Here is a 21,106-nt window from a genome sequence, read left to right as displayed (position 1 = left end):
GTTTCTTTGTCTCCTGCAAATTAGGGAACCCTGGGCTCTTTGCTCTAGAAATTGAACCTCTGCCCCTGGAGTTCAGGGAAGAGATGGAACATCTAGAAATGCTGATCATTTTCCTGGAGACAGAAAGAACAGGCAGAATTTGCTAGAGTAGCTGTCTGGAAGCAGAACTCTCACCAAACTACTCTCATCCATCTGCCTTGATGCCTGCAAGTGGAATAAATGCAGCCAATACCTGTAAATTGCACTGAAGGGTCAAAAATAAGCAAGAACTTATGGGTAGTAGAAGTTTCCGTGAATCATTACAGGGAGACTTTCTGGAATAATTCAGGTGTCATCCTAAACAGCTAGTCCCCTCCACACTGGCAGCCAGGTGCACTTAAATGTTTAATTTCCCAGATGCCTCCTGTCCCACAGCTGATGACCAGCAGGAGTGGGGAGAAGGCAGAGAGGGGTGCCTGAAGGCAAGGGGTGCTTGGAGAAAGGGCTCCTGAGAGCCCCGCTGCATGCGCAGGCTTGCAGGGTACAGCCCTGTGGGCCAGCTGGAACACAGACATAGTCATAGGCCAGGTGTGGCCTTTAAAGAGGCCAGCCTCTCCCATAAACTGTTTATGGAGCCCTTCCTTGTAGCTCCAGGAAACGTACCTAAAAAGACATTCTGTGGCATCTCTGATTCAGAGAATGCCTTCCGCGCTACCTCACCAGTTGCCTAGAGCTATGCTTAGGATGCACGGAGGAGCAAGAAGCTGGCACCTCCACCCAAGCCCTGGAGCCACGTGCGCTGGCCACGGTGAACGCCACGGGGCGGTTGACCAGCTGCTCGCGTGCGGCCTGGGCCTCCAGCAGAGAGGTCACCTACAGCAACACAGGACTTTCATGGGCCCTGGACACCTCTGCCTCTGTGGCCTCATCCTCCACTAAGGAGAAAACCTCAGAAAAAAGCATTCTCTACACTGGTACTGGTCCAAAGAGTATAATCCTGAGCAGATGATGTGTGTTCTTCTTCTTATTTTAAAAGAAATTGGAATGTTCTGGTGGCTCCCCCTCTGACATGTTGTTCTGTGTGCCAGGTCCAGGGGGGAAGTTGGTCTCCAGCTCCCCAGGCAGGGGAGAGTCCCGAAAGAGCCTGCGGTCAGGGGCACCAGGGCAGAGAGGTCTTGCCTAAGTCGTAGAACCCAATCAGAGCCACAAGCGACAGGAAAGGCAGGAGGAGGAGAGAGAGGTTAAGGGAAGGGAGCGAACCACAGGGCAGCCAGGCTGCAGGCCTTCTGGAGCCCGGGCCAGGGGCTGCAGAGGAATAGTCAGTCCACTTGCAGGAGTGTGTTCTTGCTGTGTGTCCCTCTCTTTGTGCCTCGAGTCCCCAGCTCCTGCTGGCCCTTGCTGCCAACCCTGTCTCATGCCATCATGCTCCACAATGCACTGCCAAGCCCACCATAGCTCTCCTCCTCTGAGGCAGAGGAAGGGTGAAGGGGGCGCAGAGGTAACACACCACCAGGCGCCCTGTCTCTGTGGAGTTTCTGTGTATTTCCTGCTTCGCTTTTTCCTACTGGTGTCTGCAAGATTGGTTGTGAAGAGACAGCGCCATCCTCTGCAAAGCATAAAGTTCCAGGCCTGCAGGACAAGTTACATTATTTTTTATTCTAATAGAAATCTGTGAAGCTCCATCCTCCTCCCATCCATACTCCCAACTAACGCAGCTCAAGTGTCTCGACTCCCAGAGCGCGCTACAGGAAATGTCTCATGAGTCAGTCAGTAGTGCAAGTGCCCTTGCGCACCCCCTCCGGCTGTTGGTTACCTTGGTGCAGAGCAGGGGTGTAGAATCAGTGAAACTTCAGGGTACCCTGGTGTTTGGAAGCCCTCTGATGCTCAACTGTCTGGCCTGTTAGATTTGGACAAACAAGATCCCAGTAGAAAGGAGTAGACTCCACTGTAAAGCCCTACTGGGGACGTAGCGCAGGGGTAGAGTGCTTGCCTGGCACGGTAGGCCCTGGATTTGATCCCCAGCACAGAGCAAAAGTTAATTGGAATTCTTAAATTCTGTCCATCACAAATGCAGGCAAGAAATAGGAACAACTGTTGGAAAGTAGGCGTGGGAAAGAGTCAAGGAATCCAGCTCTGGGTTCCAGCTTGCTCCGCAGGGCTGGGGCTTGCTGAAAGCAAGGGTGAAAGACCCTCACCCTTCACGGCTTCTGGCTTCCCAGCAGGTGGCGATGGGATGGATGTAACCCAGAGAAACAAGCGAGATGGTGCGGAAGTCACTGAAAGAAGTAAGAGCTTTGAACTTGTCTTAAAAAATATAATTGTTTCACTAGAAAAATAATAAGAAATTGGAACAATTCATTCATAATTTCTTGTCAACCACCGTATCATTTTAAAATGTGTTCCTTAAGGGGCCTTATCCGTTTCTGTAAGATGGCCCATGTTGATCTTTTTTTTTTTTTAACAGTTTTGGAATCAAAATGTGTCTTGCCTGTTTTTCCAAGATAGAAATGACCCCTTCCGGGGCTTGGGGGGTAGCTTAACAGTGCAGCACTTGCTGGTGTGTGAGAGTTCTGGCTTGATCCCCCGTACTCTGGGATGCAGTGGGGGAGGGGGAGCCTTCTTGTCACCTGCATTTTTAATAGCTGTATTATATTTTGTTGAATATACTTACCACTGTTCATTTAACCATTCTCTACTTAGGGAGAGAGAATAACAGAAATCGGAAGGTAGAATACCCCGGTTGTTACATGGACTAAGACAAAACAGTACCAAGGACATAGTAAAAATCTACACTACCAACTGAAAAAGATACATTTATTTCTAAAACTTCCCACATGATAAAATCAGAGACATTTAACCTATGCCTCTAGCAACTTTAAATTAGGGAGGATGTTTTGGTAACTCATTCTGTGACTTTCACTTATTTCCAATTAAAAAATAAACTTGGATTCTGGGATTCGAAACATCAGGTTTAGAAACAATTTATTCTGATGTGTCAGAGAACTGCAGAAGGCTACCTCACCGAAGTCTTACGGGCCGCTGTCCTCAGACAGAGCGCTCCTTCAGTGCTCATGCACTGAACGCCGGGCCTACTGCATTCAGTCACGTTCTTGGTAGGAAAACCAAGCTCATGAGGAGAACGCGGGTGAGGAGGGATGGGGCGGAAGGGACAGCGCAGACCAACAGTGTGGCTTGTGGTGCCTCCAGATCATCCTGCCCCAGCTCCCACTCTTCTCTCCTTTCACCACCTCCACCCACCTGCTTGTGTGTACGCACCAAGCCGTAACCCTCTATACACTCGCCATCACTTGGATCAGAGGATCCCAGTTTTAGGGGTCAAATGGACTGGTCCTCGGCTCTGCCTCTGAGGTTCACGGCTCAATGATGGCACTAAGCAGCCCCTGTGATTCCCTTGAGCCCTTCCTTTCTGTACCTTCTACCTTTGTGCTGGCCCTGAAGATTCAGAAGGAATCGCCATGGCCTGGAGACACCCCCATCCCATCAGGAAACACACGGAGACTTCAGAGGGAGCATTGGCCCCAGCTCAGGGACCTTCGGGAAGGAACAAGGCAGAGGACACTGTCCCTTGAGAGGAGGAGCCAGTACTCCTTCAGGGTCTGCCCATGAGAAGCCCTGAGGCCAAGACAGCCCATCTTTCAAATCAGTGCGTAGCTTCTCTTGATTCCAAAGAGTTACAGACTTACCTTCCAGGTGCTCTGAGTCCGTGGGTATGTTCTCAGCTGTGGCGGGCAGTCTATGTCCATGCCGCCCTGAACGTGCCCGATTTCGTCAGAGATAGGGGTCAGACCACATCATGGAAAGCACAAGTGTTGAATCTAATTTTACATAGTTAACCTATGACAGATCTCAGACCTTGCCAAAACACCGGTATGAAGCCTAAGATCTCCTCTTCTTGTGTCTTTTCTAGTTATCACTGAAACAGTAACCACAAGGCTGACATCCTTACCACCAAGTAAGTGAATGCCCATTCCCAGTGAGTCATGTGTGGAGGCCACACACCATAACTTTGTCGGGTAGGCTGCTCTCCCAGTGAGCAAATCAAAAATGTCTGACCTTTTTTGGCTAACAGCTATACTGAAGTTAATTTATAGACAGAGGCTACTGCTTTGGAGTGTGTAATCCATGCAGGGCTAGAGTAGCTACAGAGCACACACCGTTGCACACCTAATGTGAGAGCGTTTGCATCCCTCCAAAGAAAGCCTCCTGACTTCAGAAGCCACTGGGCCCTCTCCCTGCCCCTTGCCGCAGCCCGAGCACACTATCCTGCCTTATGTCTTGATTGGTCCATCCTAGACCCCAGACACTACACCACCCCCAACCACGGAGGAGGCTGACACCTGCCAAGCTTCCCCTTCATTCCACCTTTCTGCACAATTCTCAGGCCTAGTGGGCTACATAATGGATTTCTAAGCCCCCCAAACTACCCCTGTTCCTCTCAGGAAGCCTGGAAGCCAGGATAGGGGAGCCCACCCATCAGCAGGCTTGGGCAGAACAGGCTTGGGCAGCCGGGTGGGACACAGAGGTGACACGCATCCCTGCAGCCCCTCTAGTGGCTGCCACATCTGGGCCCTCGCCAGGATTCAAGGAGCTTTTTGTTGCTCTGCTTCTTTGTCTCATATTCAGTTTCCTAGGGAGTAACTTGCAGGGTCCCCCCAAGAGGCTCTCTTGTGATCAATTCACTATCCACTGCAGAAATCCATACCCCCACAAGCTATAGTATGGTAGCGCCCTCCCCCAGAGTAGAGTGAGGGGACCCCAGCCTGGAGCGCCCTGGTGAGAAGCCCCAGGAGGCTTCCACTGCACAGGCGATGAGGGATGTCATGACCCAGACCCCACCCCAAATTTTCATCCGCTGTTTGGTTCTGGCAGAAGGAGGGACCAGCAATGGCTACGCCAAAACCGGCTCTGTTGGTGGAAGCGGCCGGCTGGAGAAGCAAGGCCTGAGCCACGGCAGCGGCAGCTACACGAACTCCAGTAAGTACCCACCAAGGCAAGCAGCTGGGGACAGGAAGGACGGACAGGAAGGGAGCCCAGGTAGATGCAATTCTGAACCAGCATGGAAAAGGGACCGTTACAGCTGCTTGTCTTCTATTCCAGATGCCCCTGGGGTGATCTCAATCAGGGTCCCTAGTTGTAGGAGGGGAGTGGCAGGCAGGCAAGCTCCCACCACTCTTGTCAAATCAGCAGGGCATTCGATTTTCATAGGACGTGGACCCTACCGTGAACTGGGCATGCGCTGGACTCAAGTTGTAGGCCCCTGTGAGGCCTAACCCCAAACTGCCTCCTTCCCTCCCATCTATGGAAAAGTTGTCTCCCCGAAACCAGATCCCTGATACCAGAAAGCTGCTTGGGGAGCACTGGCTAAATGCCACAAGACCAAGGAAGAAGGGAATTTTAGATATCTGAGCTCTGCTTAAAATGGGATGGATTTACCTTTGGTTCTCAAGGTGAATAACTGTCATTAATTAAGAAACCTGCACAGGCAGGAAGCTGTGTTCCCCGAGCCACTCTCCAAGCCTGATCTTTTAGGAGAAGGTGCGTGTGTGGAGGGTTGACAAGCTGAATAACAACAAAAACCTAGCAGTGGGGTCACTCTGCTCGGAGGTCCTGGTAGCACAGGAGCCTGCCAGGGAAGCACCCCACACTGACCCCCTCTGCCCACGGGGTGTTCTTCCAAACAAAGCACAGCAGAACAAAGCAAACTAACACTGAGCCAAGAGTGTGTACATAATCCCTGCAGCCACTTGCAACGCCTTACAATGAAGCCACAAGAAAAGCCAGGGTGTGAGACAGGCTAGGCTGGCCCAGGGAAGTGGCCACCCTGCTGCTGGGGACGCCAGAGCGGGTTCTGCGACGCCGCGTCAGTCCTCAGGAAAACCCTGGCTGTGCTGCACTCCATAACAGTGTGAATACAGAGGCACCTCCTGTCTTTCTGAGTCTGCAGGCGAGCCAGCGGCAGTAACACCCCAGCCCTACAAGGCCTCCCTTAGTTCAGAGCTGCCTGAGGGTGCTTGGCTGCTTCTGGATTTCAGTGCGGGGAGGCCACCAGGCTCCACACCTCTCCTTGCAGGTGGAAGCCTACGAGGCCACGCCTCCACCTCCAGCTACCGGAGGGCTCACTCTCCCGCCTCCGCCTTGCCCAACTCACCTGGCTCAACCTTTGAGAGGAAAACCCAGACTGCCCGCCATGGAATGTATGAAGGTACCTGTCCTACAGACATGGGGAGAGTCGCCCTCTCCCCACGTGACTCCACTTAGCACTGGGCACTCAGGCACCGGCCTGGCTTCACCTCTACCCTCAGCTCTTATATAGACTCACGTTACTTGGAGATTTTGTTCCTTCACCTGCCCCTCATCCATTCATGCCTTCATCTATTCAGCCACTCTTTAAACTGGTATTTCTTCAAACACCTGCTAGTTGTTTAACACCATGGAGGGAGGGCCTCCCATGGTCCCAAGATGAATCCAACATGGATCTTGTCTTCCAGAAGCCTAGAGTCTGTGAGAAAAGTTAAGATGACAGACGAAAAAAAAAAGATTGTGGGGCTCATTGTGGTGCACACACCTGCAATCCTAGCACTGTGGGAGGCTGAGGCAGGAGGACTGAATGTTAGAGCTCAGCCTGGGCAACTTGCAACTTAGAAAGACTCTGACTCAAAGTTAAAAAATAAAATCAAAGAATCAGAGGTGGTTGGGGATGTAGCTCAGTGTGAAGATCCTGGGTTCAGTCCCCAGCATAAAGAAAGGAGGACAGAGAAAGAGAGAGAGAGAGAGAGAGAGAGAGAGAGAGAGAGAGAGAGAGAGAGAGAGGCAAAGTAGATAACACTATCATTTTCAGCTGAAGAAATCATGGAAAATCATGTATGGAGGAGGTGGCGTGTAGCCAGGCTGCCCAAGGTGCAGGATGCTGATGACAGGGAGGCAGACACAGGGCAGTGCGGCTGGAGAGTCCCGAGCTCGCACAGGAAGCAGCTGGGGCTCCTGTGTGAGGAGGAATTGGACGGGGCTGCGGTATGGCTCAGTGCAAGCACACGGGGGGCGGGGGGACAGGAACGCAGGGCAGCCCTGAAGAACTGCTCGGAGTGGAGAAGGGCTGTGGAAGGTACCTGGCTCCATGACTAAGGCCACTGGAGTCGTGGGGCTGCTCAGGAGCTGTTCTAGTGGGAACTGGGCCAGCCAGACGGATAATGAGCTCAGCAGTGCAGGAGATGGGTCCCAGTGACAGACAGGCAGCCTCCTAATTGCTAGTAAGTGATTGAAGTGGGCTGGTGGCTCCACACAGGGACTGCTGCTGCGGCAGGGTGAGGCTACCAGGGAAGCCCAAGGTCCAACGAGAATCTCATCACACAGCGCTGTCTCCCTTCTCCTTCTCCTCCTCCTCTTCGTGCTCCTCCTCCTCCTCCTCCTCCTCCTCCTCCTCCTCTTTCTCCTCTTTCTCCTCTTTTTCTTCTCTCCTCCTCCTCCTTCCCCTTAGGCTTCCTCTTCCTTTTCCTCTTCTTCCACAGGGCTTTCTGATGTTAGGCCTGAGCCTGTTATTTTAACAACTTTCAAAAACAAGCATCACCAGGTCAAAGAATGGAGGTGTCCTTTCTAGGTCGTGGGCCCAATTCGTCCAGTGTCTGCTCACCCTTCACCGTGCCTTGGGCTTGGGCAGAAGAGTCTAGAGCTGCCTGCCTCTGGGAAGGTGACAGCCCAAGGGGCCAGCTGTGCTAAGTGTTTCATCCCTCTCCCCAGGGAGCTCCAGTGGCAACTCTTCCCCGGAGTACCCACGGAAGGAATTTGGTATGTTCTCTCCTTAAGCTCTGGCACTGAGGAGAGCCTGTGGTGCTGGTGGAGGGCAGGGAGCGCCTGAGCTGCCCGGATGCGGCACAGGAGCTGCCTCTGCCCGCGCATTTGCTCCTTGTTCTCCATCTCGAAAGGGCTGTCAAGTCTTGCCGACTCGCTGTCACAGCATTTGCTTGTAGCGCTTTTAAAATGCGAGCCATTTATTGTGAAATTCGTGCCTGGGTAGATATGCCGCCAAGGCCAAGCGAAAACTGCGGGGATTGGGATTCTTTCTTCCTTAAAAGGCACAAGGACCTGCCAGCCAAGAGGCAAAAGCAACAAATGCCTCACCCTAGCTGCCTCCAAGAGCCATGTCACAGCCTGGGAGCCTAGGCCAGGCCTGCGGCCTTCTGGCCCTACGAATCTGCTCCATATTCCTGGAAGCCCACTGTGCTCATGAATTGAGGCTATGGCCGTTGATTATACAGTGACCGACCAGTTTGTTTATTTATTTGCTTACACTTGAAAGCCAAGACAGGTTCTAATAAATTCAAGGGATGATTTGACAGCCTTTTGATCCATTCGATCCGTGTTACACAGGAATCATGTCCCTAAAGGGACTTCCTTAGCTAACAGTGCTGTTGGTTAATTTAAAATTCGTTTGGCTAAATGAACACCTTACATGCGCTGGGGCCTGCAGAACCCGCTCTGCCCTTCAGCTCTGCAGACATCCCTTCACCAATAAATGGTCATCATTTATTCAGCATGTGCAGCTCAGAGCAAGCCCCTCGTTGAATTTACACACAATAACCAATACCCCTAAAATATTTATCACCATGTCAGCATGCCTGGTCTTATGTATGCCTAAAATGACATTCTTCTCTTTCTCAGCATCTTCTGCAACCAGAGGACGGAGCCAAACGCGAGGTAAGCACAGGGCTAGGTTCACTCTCATCCATTCAGCTAGTGCCTTCTGGGTGGTTAACACGCACAAACCGTGAGCCAGGACCACGCACAGGCGAGTGACGCCAGGCGCTCTTTGTAGGCTTGGGGCGTCAGGCCCGAGAGACCACAGAGGCAAGAGGAAGCTTAGTCATGCCACCCACAGCACAGGGAGTGGTCAGTGCTGCGTGGGGTGTGGCCTTTCTGCTCACCTGAGACCTCGTCAAGGGGCCTCGGGGCCTGCAATGGACAGGCGAGGTGAGGAAGGGGCCATCTCGTGCTTTAGCAGGGCTCCTCTTAGGGCATCTAGGCTTCCTGCTCTTGAGGGGCAGAAAGCTCAGAGCAGCCAGAAGGGGCTCAGAGGTCAGTGTCAGGAGTCCAGGCCCCTCCACCCACCCACAGCCTGTGTCTCTTCCTTTGCACAGAGAGCGAAATCCGGGTGCGGCTGCAGAGTGCATCACCATCCACCCGATGTAAGTGGTCAGCGGCTTGCTGCGAAGGTCCGGGGAGCCCAGCAGCTAAGTCACATGCATGCTGCGTACCACTTAAGAGTTTTGGACTGGTGCTGTGTGCATGTGTGTGTGTGTGCGTGCATGAGCGTGTGTCTCTCTGTGTGTGCATGTGTGCATGTATCAAGCATAAAGCATCCCTGAGGGCCTTCAGTGACTTAGTCCCTTTGCTGGGAGCTGGGGTTTGGTCACATGTCCTTGCTGCTTAGTAGTTCACAGGCCACAGCAGACCAAGTAACGCTCACGGCTCAGTGTACAGAAGGAGCGTGGAGCAGCAGTGCTTAGCAGCCCATCGAGCTGGGCGTAGGCACCAGGCCAGAGGCCTTCCTGGGTTAGGTGTCACCTGAGAGGTGGGCCTGAGGATGTGGCCAGGATGAGACTTTGAGGAGCGGTGCAGGGTGAGGACACAGTGGGAGACTCCAGACTGGACAGGGCCAGTGGACCTTGGAAGCTTCAGCCTCATCTCCCAGGTCAGAGGCCCCCAGCCTCTCCACATTGGCTGCTGGATTTCTGTTGCTCTTGTTAGACATTATTTGGCAGTGCTGGGAAAGGAACCCAGCTTTTAGGGTGGGAGCCAAGTGCAGGGAAAAGGCGGCTGGCCCAGGTTGGTGGCCATGGGCACAGAAGCGGAGCGGCCCCAGAGCTCAGCTACTGCGGTGGCGGCTCCTGCTCCAGCCCAGGATACTTTCTCAGCCTTGAGTACCTCCAGGCTTGTTAAGCCCAAAGGACAGCACTTTCAGGGGTCCCAGGAAGGGGCCCAGCACACACTCTGTGCAAGTTGGCTTGACTCCTGCTATGAGCTGCTCCTGCACGGTGGCCCCCACCGCCACGCTTCCCACTTGGAGTGGAGGTGCAGGGAGCGTGCTCCCTCATTCACCTTGCTGCACATGGCACCAGTGGGAGGACGCGAAACTCGGCCACACAGGAAAGCAGCGTGGTGCTCAGGACTTAATGCCACGAGCTCCCTTCCTCCCTCGCAGGCAGGCAAGCTCAGGACCCAACCTCGAGGCATCCTCTGCAGGGGATGAGGTTGCCATGTGCTGTGAGGCACCTGGTGTTCCAACTGCCTGCCACAGGTGGCAGCCACAAAAACACCCTTGTGGTGTCTGTTGAGGCCAAATAATTTGACCTCTTTCATGAGGTATTATATTTATGAGGCTGTTCAGGTTATCAAAGGCCAGGCTGATGAGTGTTACAAATAGCAAAAACACAAAAATTATAAAGCTAACCAAGATTGCCCCCACGCAAAGCGGGTGGCACCCTCCACAGGATTCAGAAGCGCCTCACACCGCAGCTGCACTCAGGAAAGTCCTGGGCCTGATGGGAAAGTCTGGGGATTCTTCCACAGGGACAGAGCTGGATGATGTCAAGCGTTTGCTCAAGGGCAGCCGGTCAGCAAGTGCCAGCCCCACCCGGAACTCATCCAACACACTCCCCATCCCCAAGAAAGGCACCGTGGAGACCAAGGTTGTGACGGCGAGCTCTCAGTCAGGTAAGGCCCAGACGCGGCTACCGGAGGGGTGGGAAGAAGGTGGTGGGCTTGCCCTGGCTGGGAATTCAGCTGTCTCCTGGAGCCCTTCCAGACTTTGCCAGAGACTTCCAGAGCTGGGGGGAAAGGGCTTAGAAGGAGAGGGGGTGAACCTCAAGATAAGGTTAATGGGCTTTTTCCATAGCGTGAGCACAAGGCCTCTGGGCCTCTCGCCCACGCGCCAGGCTGTGTCACGTGCATGCAGGAGCCAGTGCCACAGGCTGGAGGTTCTCCTCCCGTGGGCGCTGGCAGCTGCATGTGTCAGCTGGCTCCTGCACGAGGTCCTGGGGAATGCTGAGTGTCTCCCCTCGTTCTCCGATGCTTGCCTCTTCTGTATCAAGTGCCAGGCAGTGAGGGAAGCAACAGACAAGACAGACATAGCCTCAGCCCTCTTGAAGATGTGGTCTCTGCGGGATGCCAAACAGGAGCCCAGAGGCCTTAGCCAAGTGGATGAGTAGTGCCCAGCACCCGTATGCCAAGTGCTTACCGGGTGCAAAGAAAGCTCCAGCCAGGGCGACGGGCTAGCAGAGCTGTGGAGGGAGCAGAGGAGGGCGAGCACACCAGTTCTGACACACAGCGGTCCTGTCATTCGCTCCTAAAAGAATCAGCAGGTCCAACCTTCTTGGCGCTCTTTCCCAGAAGCCAAGCCTTGGCCTTCTTACCTGGCTGGCCGGCTCCCTCTCCTGGAGTGAGTAGGTAGCGCCAGCATCAGATCTGGAGATGCACAGGAGGCCCTCCAGGGCAGAGCGCCATTTGGTAGGAGTGCCATGCAGGACACTTGCAGTGTGGCCTCAGACTTGAGCGCTGTCCTTCCGGACACTCCCATGCTATCAGAGTTTTGGTTTGTGGGTCCCATTTGCCGGTCCCAAGAGAGCTGCTCCTTGGCATCTCTGAAGATGGAGGAGCCAGCAAAAGGGAGGACATTCCACCAGGAAGTGAGAAGATGAGAGACCTTCAGGGCGAAATCCAGGGCAGTCCCAGGAGGCCGCATCACTAAGTTCTCCCAGCAGGAAGGTGTGGGCTCATCTGTCGCTGACAAGAGCTCCCATTTCTGTTTACAGTGTCAGGCACCTACGACACCACCATCCTGGATGCCAACCTGCCGTCCCACGTGTGGTCCTCCACCTTGCCTGCAGGGTCCTCTATGGGGACCTATCACAACAACATGACAACCCAGAGCTCCTCCCTCCTCAACACCAATGCCTACTCGACAGGATCAGGTGAGTGGCACATGGGGCACACCTTCTTACCCACATCATCAAAATCACACCTCTGCCCTGGAGCTGAATGACCTGCCTGGCCCTGGAGGCCTCAGTGCGTGGAGCTGCTTTCTACGGCCACGCCTCTGCTGGAACTTCAGGCCAGTGCTGTCTAGGAGGTGTTTCTCCCTGTGGAGGCCCTATGTAGTAGTGGGGACCAGGAAGGACATGATGGGCAGGAACGCTGAAATGCTAGGGGCCTGGAGCAAGCCATTCTAGTGCTCTGAGCTCCAGGGGCCTTCTGTGTCCAGGGCGGTCACTAACCAGAGCACCTTCTGTGGAGCCACTTCTCCACCAAGCAGAGATCGCCTTCCTGCTGGGATCTGACGCAAACCACAGCCTAATGCTTGCTTCTCCACTGCCCGGTGTCAGAACTGAACATCAAGCCTTTTCAAAAAGCATAAATGTAACATGTAGAAGTCCAGTCCCCTCTCACCCGCCTTCCTTCTTCCCTGCAGTCTTTGGAGTCCCAAACAACCTGGCGCCCTGCTCCGCAACCTTGCAGCCTGGACTCAGCTCCTGCTCCTCAGGTCAGTGTCCCTGCCCTGAATGGCCTTTTCCACGCTGCTGCGTACAAGGACACAGGCCGCTTTCCAGGGAGGAAGGTGGCCTGGCTTCTGGGGCTGCCTTTCTGCTCGCAAGCAGGCAGGGCAGAGGCCGAGGCCACAGCTGCATTTAGGGGCCCAGTCAGGTGGCCGAGGCCCCACGGGAAGCATGGCTGTGGCAGACCCACCAGCACACGTCTTCTGTGCAGGCTCTTTTCTAGGAGAGTGGGAGAGCTGGAAGGAAAGGGGCCCAGTGAGCCATAGCTCGCTACCTTTTCAGGGAGAAAAGCTTGAGCTTAGACAGAGCTTACTTGAGGTCACTATAAATACGGTAGGTAGCTCACTGGAGGACTCGCACGGGGAAGATAGCATTACTGTTTAGCTTCCAGGGCAAACATAGAACTATTTTAAAGAAATCCTTATTCACTGTTTCCTATATGTCCTCATAGCCCATATGGAATTAAATTATCGGGCGCATCTTCTTTATAATTTATGTTCCTCCTGTCTTACTGCAGCTAATAAATCTAACGAGCTGGGCCCATCTTTGTCTATGGGCTGCTGTTACTGCAAGTGCAAATTTAGTGATCAGACACCCAGCACCTCTGCTTTCTAGAGACCCACCAAGCCCGCAACCCCCTGGATTCATGCTTGCTCTCTTCCACCCTCGCTGTCATGTTTTGCCAAGCTCTGAATGAGCCAGGCCCGAGGAAGGGCTGAGCTGGTAATGGAAGCAGGCTCTTGTGCTCTGAACACTCAGTAGGATGGAGCAGCGGCAGCTGAGGTGAAGGACGAAGGCATTTCTGCATTGGTTAATGAACAAACAAGAAGCCTTGGAGGGAATGATGGGGGGAAGGGCGCTTTGCATGTTTGACTTAGGAGAAGACAGAGTTGTAGGGAAACCCAGGAGCCTGCCAGTTCGTGCCTCTCAGCCCCGCAGCTGCATCTGTGTCCACAGCACAACAGCCAGCACCAAATCACCCCACGGTGCAGCGGGGAACAGGAAGTGCCTGGGATGTTTGAGGAAGTCAAGGAAGTCGAGACACATTGTCCATAACAGTGTGTCCTGGGTGAACCACATCTGTTAAGTTCTGTGGTCCTAAGCCCTCAACAAAAGGAACTGGAGGGGAGGGGGAGGCATACGAGACTTGGCTGTGTCACCAGCAGTTGTGAAACAAGGAAGCCTGGAAATCTGTCACCTGTGAGGTTACCTGTCATAAAGGCGGTTCAGGCTTCAGGAGGTAGCCTGCATCTAGGAGGCAGGCATCTGTGTGCACCCGCGCTCACGCTGCTCTCAATCCCTCTCCAGTGTTTGGGATGCAGAACAACCTGGCTCCCAGCTCCACGGCTCTGTCCCATGGCACAGCCGCCACGTCTACAGGTTGGTAGCCCAGGTTCAGCTTAAGGGCTGGGCAGTGGCACCTCTTTGAGGCTATAACTCTGAGTATCCCTTTCTGCAACTCAATAAGAAGGTCCCAAAGGCTCCTGAAAAGCCACTGGTCTTTCCCCCAAACAGACCCTTCCCCAGCCTAGAGATGGGGACCTTGACCATCTGCTGGTCAGATGCGAGTTAGACAGACAAGGCTGCCCGTTCCATCAACGGCATCCAGGCCCTGTCACACGTGGCCTGCATATCCTGTGGCTCTCACAGCCCCCTGGCCAGCCTGGTGGTCCCTCCACCCCACAGTGAGCTCCTGCACGGTCCTCTGTCACTGCATACCAACTCGCTGGGTGATTTTACGATGAACCCCTGTGCAGAGCTGGAAGTTGGAGTAGGGATGAAAGAGACTCTGCTCTCAACTTGCCTACTGTGGGACTGGAGTAGAACGTTTAGTGCACATGAAGCAGGAACAAGAATGAAGTGATACGCTGTGGTAGATATGCAGAGAGAAGGGACAAAGTGAGGTCTAAGAAGATTTCTTGGGGGGTGCTTTGGAAAGTTCCAGAAGGATGAGCCTGTTTATACTCAAGAACAGTCCATTGAAGCCCTCTTTGCTGCTGCAGAAAGTTAAGTCCTTTGCTTGCTTCTTAACTGGGGAGGCCACCTGTCTGCCAGGGCTGACTAGCTGCTCAGAGTGGCAGGACCTTCCCTCACAGGCCAGTGAGCCCACTCTATGGTGCTTCTCCTGCAGCATACGGTGTGAAGAAAAATGTGTCCCAGACCCCTGCTGTCGTGAGCACTGGTGTGTCCACCACCTCCACTGGTGAGTTCTGTTCTCCTCTGCCAGGAATTGGGCCAGCACCTGGACAGAATTGCCGGGCTGCGACCCAAGGGTACTGGGGGAGGGGACAGAAGCCTGCAGGGTCTGAGGAACACAATTCACCCCAAAGTCTCTTGGATGTCTCTGTGAACACACAGAGATGAGCATCTGCTCAACTGACTGTGGCCTGCCTCCCCTAGGATGTAGGAACCTCCGCCCACCACCCCTGCTTACCCCCGTAAGGACCAGGAACCCCTCAGAAGCTGCCAGCACCGCCCTGCTTTCTACAGTCTTTATCAGCTTGGGCCCATGCCATACCCAGGGCCTCTTTCCCCATTGCTCTGACCCCAGTGTTGCTTCCATTCAGCAGTCATTAATTTAAAAAGAAAACTACCAAGCACTTACTTTACATAAGACAGACTGGTCCAAGCACTGGGAGCAGCGGTGATGACTGCAGGGTAGGCGCATGCCTTTCCAGCCCAGTGACTCCAGTGGAGTAGGCAGATGGCAAGCGCGAGACAAAACACACAAGCTAATCGCAGGAGACGGCAGAGATTCTGAGGAAGCCATAACTGATGGCCGAGGCAGAAGCAGGAGTCTGTGTAGGGGATGGGGACACAGTCAGGAAGCGCCTCCTCAAGAAGACAGGCCACGCCCCACATTAGTTAAGGGACCTGCTGTGGGGAGGCAGTCGCCCATTTGGTAAAGACCCCATATTTCTGGGTGAGGAGGCTGACAAATGACAATGCCAGGCTGGCCTGGCATTTCTGCCATTGACCCAACCTCCCGAGAGCCAGGCCCAACCAGGCAGGGAGGGCATCTCGGTCACAGCGTCTCCTGAGCACTCACCAGCATCCCTTCCTCCTTCCTCCTTGCCCTTCTGCCCATCGCACCCCTCTGCCCTCTCCTGGCCACTTCCTTGCTCTTCCCTGGCCTCTTTCCTGTCCAGCCTGCACCACCAATGTCCAAAGCGATGACAGCTTGCACAAGGACTGCAAGTTCCTGATCCTGGAGAAAGACAACATGCCCTCCAAGAAGGAGATGGAGCTGCTGATCATGACCAAGGACAGCGGGAAGGTCTTCACTGCCTCCCCAGCCAGCATTGCTGCGAGTATGCCAGAGCCATGCCTTGGGCGGCAGGGGCAAGGCCAGGGTGCTGGGGGCTGGCCGTTCCAGCAATGTGGTGGTGGTCGCAGGTGATTTTGTCATTAGCCCAGGGCTACTGCATGCTAGTGAAAACTGCCTGCCCTAGCAGAGTGTCCCAGGGGCTGAGCGAGTGCAGAAGAGCCAGGAAAACTCAGGCAAACGATTTTCACAGGGTTCTCTGGGCAGCAGCAAGTCTAACCGCAAGAGCAGGGCTTTCCTGGTAACTGGCTAACGCTGGCCTCTCCAGGCAGCCAGGGCCTAGGGGCAGGTTGGGGTCAGCAGAGAATGGGCTGGATTATCATGGGTTCTGTGCACAGCTTCTTTCTCAGAAGACACTCTGAAAAAAGAAAAGGAAGCTGCCTACACTGCTGACACCTGCCTAAAAGCAGACGCCAATGGTAAGGGCCAACTGGACCGCTGCCCGCTTGACTGCACTTCATTCCTCTGCCTCCTGAGCCCCCCGTCAGTGGGGTCCACAAACCAGCAGAGTTTGCAGCATGCATGCAGATGCACACACATGCACGCACACATGTGCACATATGCACACATGCATGCATAAACACACATGCAGATTGCATGCATGAGCACATACATGTCTGTGTGCACACACATGCATATGCACGCACATGCACAGACAGGCAAACATGCATGTGTGTGCACACATGCATACACATGTGCACATATGCATACATGCACACATATGCACACGTCCATGCATACACACATGCAGATTGTGTGCATAAGCACATACATGCCTGTGCACACACATGCATATGCACACACATGCACAGACAGGCACACATGCATGCATACACACATGCATACACACATGCGTACACATGTGCACACATGCAAACATGAGCACACATGCCTGCATGTGTACACACACTTGTGCACACGTACACACATGCACATGTGAACACACACATGCCTTGTGCACATGTGTACACATGCATGCAACACATGCACACATACATGCCTGCATGCATACATGCACACAGGCACGCACACTCATGCACACAGATGTATGCACACACTCACACATGCACATGCACACACATGTGCACACACACCTGCCAGACCCTCTGCATAGGTAGCTGCACTTGAACAAGCTCCGGGGGAGAGTGAGAGCCTGTGTGTGCGAGGCTGCCCTCTGGCACAGCTTCACTGACATCCTTTTCCTTATTAGTCCTTCCCTGATTTTCAAAAGGAGCAGAAAAGTGTCTTGCCAAGTATTTATTAGCTTATTTTTTTCTTCCCAAATATGTGGATTCTGTCATGGGTAAACACATTTCTTCACAAAGTCCTGCAGTATCTCCCCAAACATCTGGTTTCAGAGAGGCCAGTAAAGGAAGGGAAATGTCAAGTCATAGATCATGATGAAGTAAATGCGATTAAGTCAGTTACCTCCTGACCAGTGAAGAGATTAGTCAGACTCTCGATCCATGAGGATTTGCAAGGCTAGTAGTTCCTCACATTGTAGGGGTGGAGCCAAGCCTGTGAAGCCAAGCCTATTCAAAAAATACTTTGGAATATGATGAAATATGACAATCTCGAAGAAAATTTCACACATGCCCACAAATCCTCACATAGCATCAAACACTCACAAACAGCCTCCCCAAACCAGTCCTTGCCAAACATTCTCAGTCTCCTCCACCTATGGAGAAAGACAGGGCACCCTCCAAGGAGGAAGGGCAGCTGCTGGTTGTGACCCTGACCTGGGCCCAAAGTCCCTGAGCTGAGAGCTCAGAGTCTGGGCGGGCATGTAGCTCAGTACCAAGCGTGTTCTTTGTGTACATGAGGCCCAACATTTGATCCCCAGGACCAAAAGAAAAAAAAAATGTCAGAGTCATTTCTCTTCAGCTCGCTTATTGTTTGAATGTGACTATCACCCCCGACATGATATTCCAAAACACTGATACTTAGGGCTGGTAAGATAGCTCAGTGGACTAAGTGCCTGCTTAGGCAAGTGCAGGGACCAGGGTTTGATCTCCCCTCCACATGCTGTCCCTGAACCTGCTGAGACTGGCCACTGAGGTGGGGCATGGTAACACAGGCCTGTAATCCCAGCACTGGGGAGGCTGAAAACAGAAGGATCACTGCGAGTCTGAGCTGCGTAGTGAGACCCTGAACCAAGTACATTAAAAAACAAACAATACTTCAAGGTTTAAGGCTGCATGAGAGTAGGGCTGTGCTCTCCTTCCTTGCTGCTTGCTGGCCAGGCCATGACTCACGGATGCGGGCACCATAAATACCAGGCTCTGGGGACTGAGTGCTCACTGCTCTGCAAGGTGCCTTTGGGGTAGATTTATCCCCAGAACCTGATGCAAGGGGCAGAACAAGCTCTGGTCCAACCCCTTTGTCCTTTCAGGAGATGTGAAGGCTGGATCCACCAAGGGCAAGTCTATCTCCAAAGGTGGGTGAGAAGGGGACCCCACAGTGACAGCCACAGGGCCGGATGCGGTTCAGTAGCTGACGACAGCCCCTTGCCTGGTGCAGTGCTCCTGGGGACCCCCAGCTGTGGCTCCCTGCAGGCTCAGAAAGGAGCAGGTGGCCCGGAGTGGGCAGGCTGTGGGCTGGAGGTAGCCTAAGAAGCTCAGCTCATAGGACCCCACTTCAGGGGACACCCCTCCATGGCCCTGCTCCCCCTACCTGGCAGCCACTGAGGGCCTGGGCTCCACAGTCTCCTGCCAGGACAAGAGCAGCACACCATCATGGGCCCAAGGTGGCACAGAGCCATGACAGTCCTGCCCCCACCTCCTCCCCGCATTGCAATAGGAGCCATCCAGGTGTTCCACCTCACTGTACAGAACCTCAGACCCTGTTCCTTAAAGCAACCTTTTAGGTTTCTTGGTTTCCACTGAGCACAAGAGTGACTCTAGGTGTCGTGCAGGCTGCAAAGCACGAGCCTGCAAATGAGGCAGGCAAGGGGAGGCTTCCAGGGCAGGTGTGAGCTGTGCGGGAGCTTGTGGCAAGGCGGTGGCCTCCTGTGCTCACGGGAAGGAAGTCTGTGAAGCCTGGCCGTGGGCCACATCCTCAACAGGTGACACAGCTCGCCTCATCTCAGAGTAGCTGTCCTGCAAGCAGACCATCTCAACCCTACTGCAAGGCTAAGCGACCTTGTCAAGGTCACATGGCTTGAGCCCAGGACACTCAGGCTTCTCCTCAGCAGCTACTGCTGCTTGCATGGCACTGTGCAGAAACTTGGAAGGCCCCTCCTGGCACTTGGGCCCCAGGAAGCCACCTGAAGCTGGAAACTTGGCGGGAAAAGGGCAGAGACGCCTGGCCTCAGCTCGCCTTCTCTGGCTTTTCTACAGAATTCCACGGCTATGAGCACTTCAGCGGAGGAGGAGGGAGAGGCGGCAGTGGCAGTGCTGGGGGAATGTGGGGGGCCGCACCCTCCTGGTGCCCCTGTGGCTCCTGCTGCAGCTGGTGGAAGTGGCTGCTGGGGCTGCTGCTCACCTGGCTGCTGCTGCTGGGGCTGCTCTTCGGCCTCATTGCTCTGGGTAGGTGCCAAGGTCCAGGCAGGCTGCATGGCAGGAAGCAGGACAGGCCTGAGTCCACTGCCACGTCAGCAGGCAGGCCAGGGCCAGAGGTCACAGAGTAGGGGCCACGGGGCCTGAGATTATGGGAGCAAACCTCACACTGCCGCAGATGAGGAGACTGCGGTGGGAGGCACCTGGCCCAGGGCTAGTGGTCTCCGCATGTGGAGCTGGGATTCTAAGGCAGCCCTGGTCCTATGTGCCCTCCGCGCACCTGTGGCTGCCCGTGGCTGTCAGCTCAGGCCTCCCATGGGCTTCTGCTTTTCACCTTTTCCAACAGAGGGAGGGTAAGCTTTGTCACCCAGCTCAGATGACAAGACTGAGGCCCAAGCAGTTTCAGAGAGGGTACAACAGGTTAACCCTGCTCCACACAGGCAGCCCACAGGGAGGGTCTGTAGCAGCCTCCCCACAGGGCAGGGTGCAGGGTGGGGTGCTCATTGATGGAGCCTGTCTTTCTGTGGTCTCCCCGCAGCGGAGGACGTGAAGAAACTGAAAGCCCGTGTGGATGAGCTTGAGCGGAGCCGGGGCGGCGTGATTTATTACGAGGACAAGATGGACAGAAGCCACAAGGAGCGCCTACAAGGAGCCACGCCCGGAGAGGGCAAGGCAGGATTCAATGGTGGCCTTGGCCAGGAGGAGCTCTGGATGTTCGTGAGGGACAAGCTGCGGCTAGAGCAGGAGAACGGTGAGCACGCCTGGCGCAGGCTGGGCTACCCCATGCGCCCGCAACTTTGCCCAGGGTGGCAAGCACCCAAGTGCAGCCACCTTCTCACAGCCCAAGGGGCAGGGAGCTCCAGCACCAGGACCCCAAGTGACCGTGGGCAAACAGTCCTGGTAAGGACAGTGGCCCGGGATCAAGCACAGCACCCGATTCCGGGTGCAACCTCGGTTTCTCCCATAAGCTGTGACCGCCTGTCATGTGTGCGAGGGTGTGGAGACCTGAGAGCATTTCCTTTCTCTTACAGGAAACCTCGTAGGAATCCCTGGCCCTAAAGGTACGGCAGAGCTTTGAGCCCTTCCTCCATTCCTGTTCCCACAGTGGGAGGTGGTGTTCTGGGCGGATAGGAAAACATTTTCTGCTTTTTCCAAATGAAAGAATGAGAAGCTGAACCACCTTCCTGGAGGGACGAGAGATCTGGCTTTAGGGTCAGGAGATCTTAGCATGGGAAAGGACCTAGGTGGCATCTGGGAGAGGCTCAGTGGTCCCTCTGTTCCTGTGTCCCCCTGGCATGTGGCTCACACTGCCATACAGTGAAGTACCCTGGAGAAAGCCCGCGGGCTCCCGCGCATCTCATATCTCCATTTCTTTCTGATTGTAGGTGATATGGGAAGTCAAGGTCCAAAAGGTAAATACATCGCGACACTGGCACTTTGTTTTTATTTGGGCACACTGTACACTCGTGGGGAGATGGGACGTGTGCACGACACAGCTCCTTTTCTCATCCTCTTTCTCATCCTGCCAACCACCCAACTCTTGGTCCCTCTCTCCTCTGAGAGAGATCGTGGTTTAAAGTGGGTCCTCAGCCCTGGGCCTTGGACCAGCACGGAGCCAGCTGCAGCGTGGGAACGGGAAGGCCGCGCCTGTGTCTATAGCTGCTCCCCGTCCTCCCCTCACTGGTGTCGTGGCCTGAGCCAGCTCCTGTCCGATCAGGAGGAGGAGGTGTCGACCCTGA

General features: G+C 54.3%; 1 protein-coding gene across 3 annotated transcripts in view; it reads left to right on the top strand.

Annotated features, from left to right (window-relative positions):
* Col17a1 (collagen type XVII alpha 1 chain) overlaps positions 1 to 21,106 on the top strand; it is a 46,881-nt gene that overhangs the window by 3,562 nt on the left and 22,213 nt on the right. Inside the window, exons 2-19 of one of the 3 annotated variants that reach the window (XM_023715610.1) lie at positions 2,202 to 2,264; positions 3,908 to 3,952; positions 4,870 to 4,974; positions 6,071 to 6,202; positions 7,735 to 7,782; positions 8,656 to 8,691; positions 9,132 to 9,179; positions 10,564 to 10,707; positions 11,805 to 11,963; positions 12,461 to 12,532; positions 13,854 to 13,925; positions 14,677 to 14,748; positions 15,695 to 15,856; positions 16,209 to 16,289; positions 18,263 to 18,307; positions 19,209 to 19,397; positions 19,906 to 20,118; positions 20,399 to 20,428. In XM_023715610.1, the coding sequence (XP_023571378.1) occupies positions 2,213 to 2,264; positions 3,908 to 3,952; positions 4,870 to 4,974; positions 6,071 to 6,202; positions 7,735 to 7,782; positions 8,656 to 8,691; positions 9,132 to 9,179; positions 10,564 to 10,707; positions 11,805 to 11,963; positions 12,461 to 12,532; positions 13,854 to 13,925; positions 14,677 to 14,748; positions 15,695 to 15,856; positions 16,209 to 16,289; positions 18,263 to 18,307; positions 19,209 to 19,397; positions 19,906 to 20,118; positions 20,399 to 20,428 (1,705 nt within the window). In that variant the 5' untranslated portion in view covers positions 2,202 to 2,212. Of the gene's footprint in view, positions 1 to 2,198; positions 2,265 to 3,907; positions 3,953 to 4,869; positions 4,975 to 6,070; positions 6,203 to 7,734; positions 7,783 to 8,655; positions 8,692 to 9,131; positions 9,180 to 10,563; positions 10,708 to 11,804; positions 11,964 to 12,460; positions 12,533 to 13,853; positions 13,926 to 14,676; positions 14,749 to 15,694; positions 15,857 to 16,208; positions 16,290 to 18,262; positions 18,308 to 19,208; positions 19,398 to 19,905; positions 20,119 to 20,398; positions 20,429 to 21,106 lie in introns of all 3 variants that reach the window. The other 2 variants (XM_023715609.1, XM_023715611.1) reach the window with 2 other exon arrangements.

The sequence above is a fragment of the Octodon degus genome, unplaced genomic scaffold (genome assembly GCF_000260255.1).
Source record: "Octodon degus isolate 3935 unplaced genomic scaffold, OctDeg1.0 scaffold00042, whole genome shotgun sequence".
NCBI classification, from domain to species: Eukaryota; Metazoa; Chordata; class Mammalia; order Rodentia; family Octodontidae; genus Octodon; species Octodon degus.
Note: the sequence above shows the minus strand (reverse complement) of the source record. Positions and strands in the feature narration are given on the sequence as shown.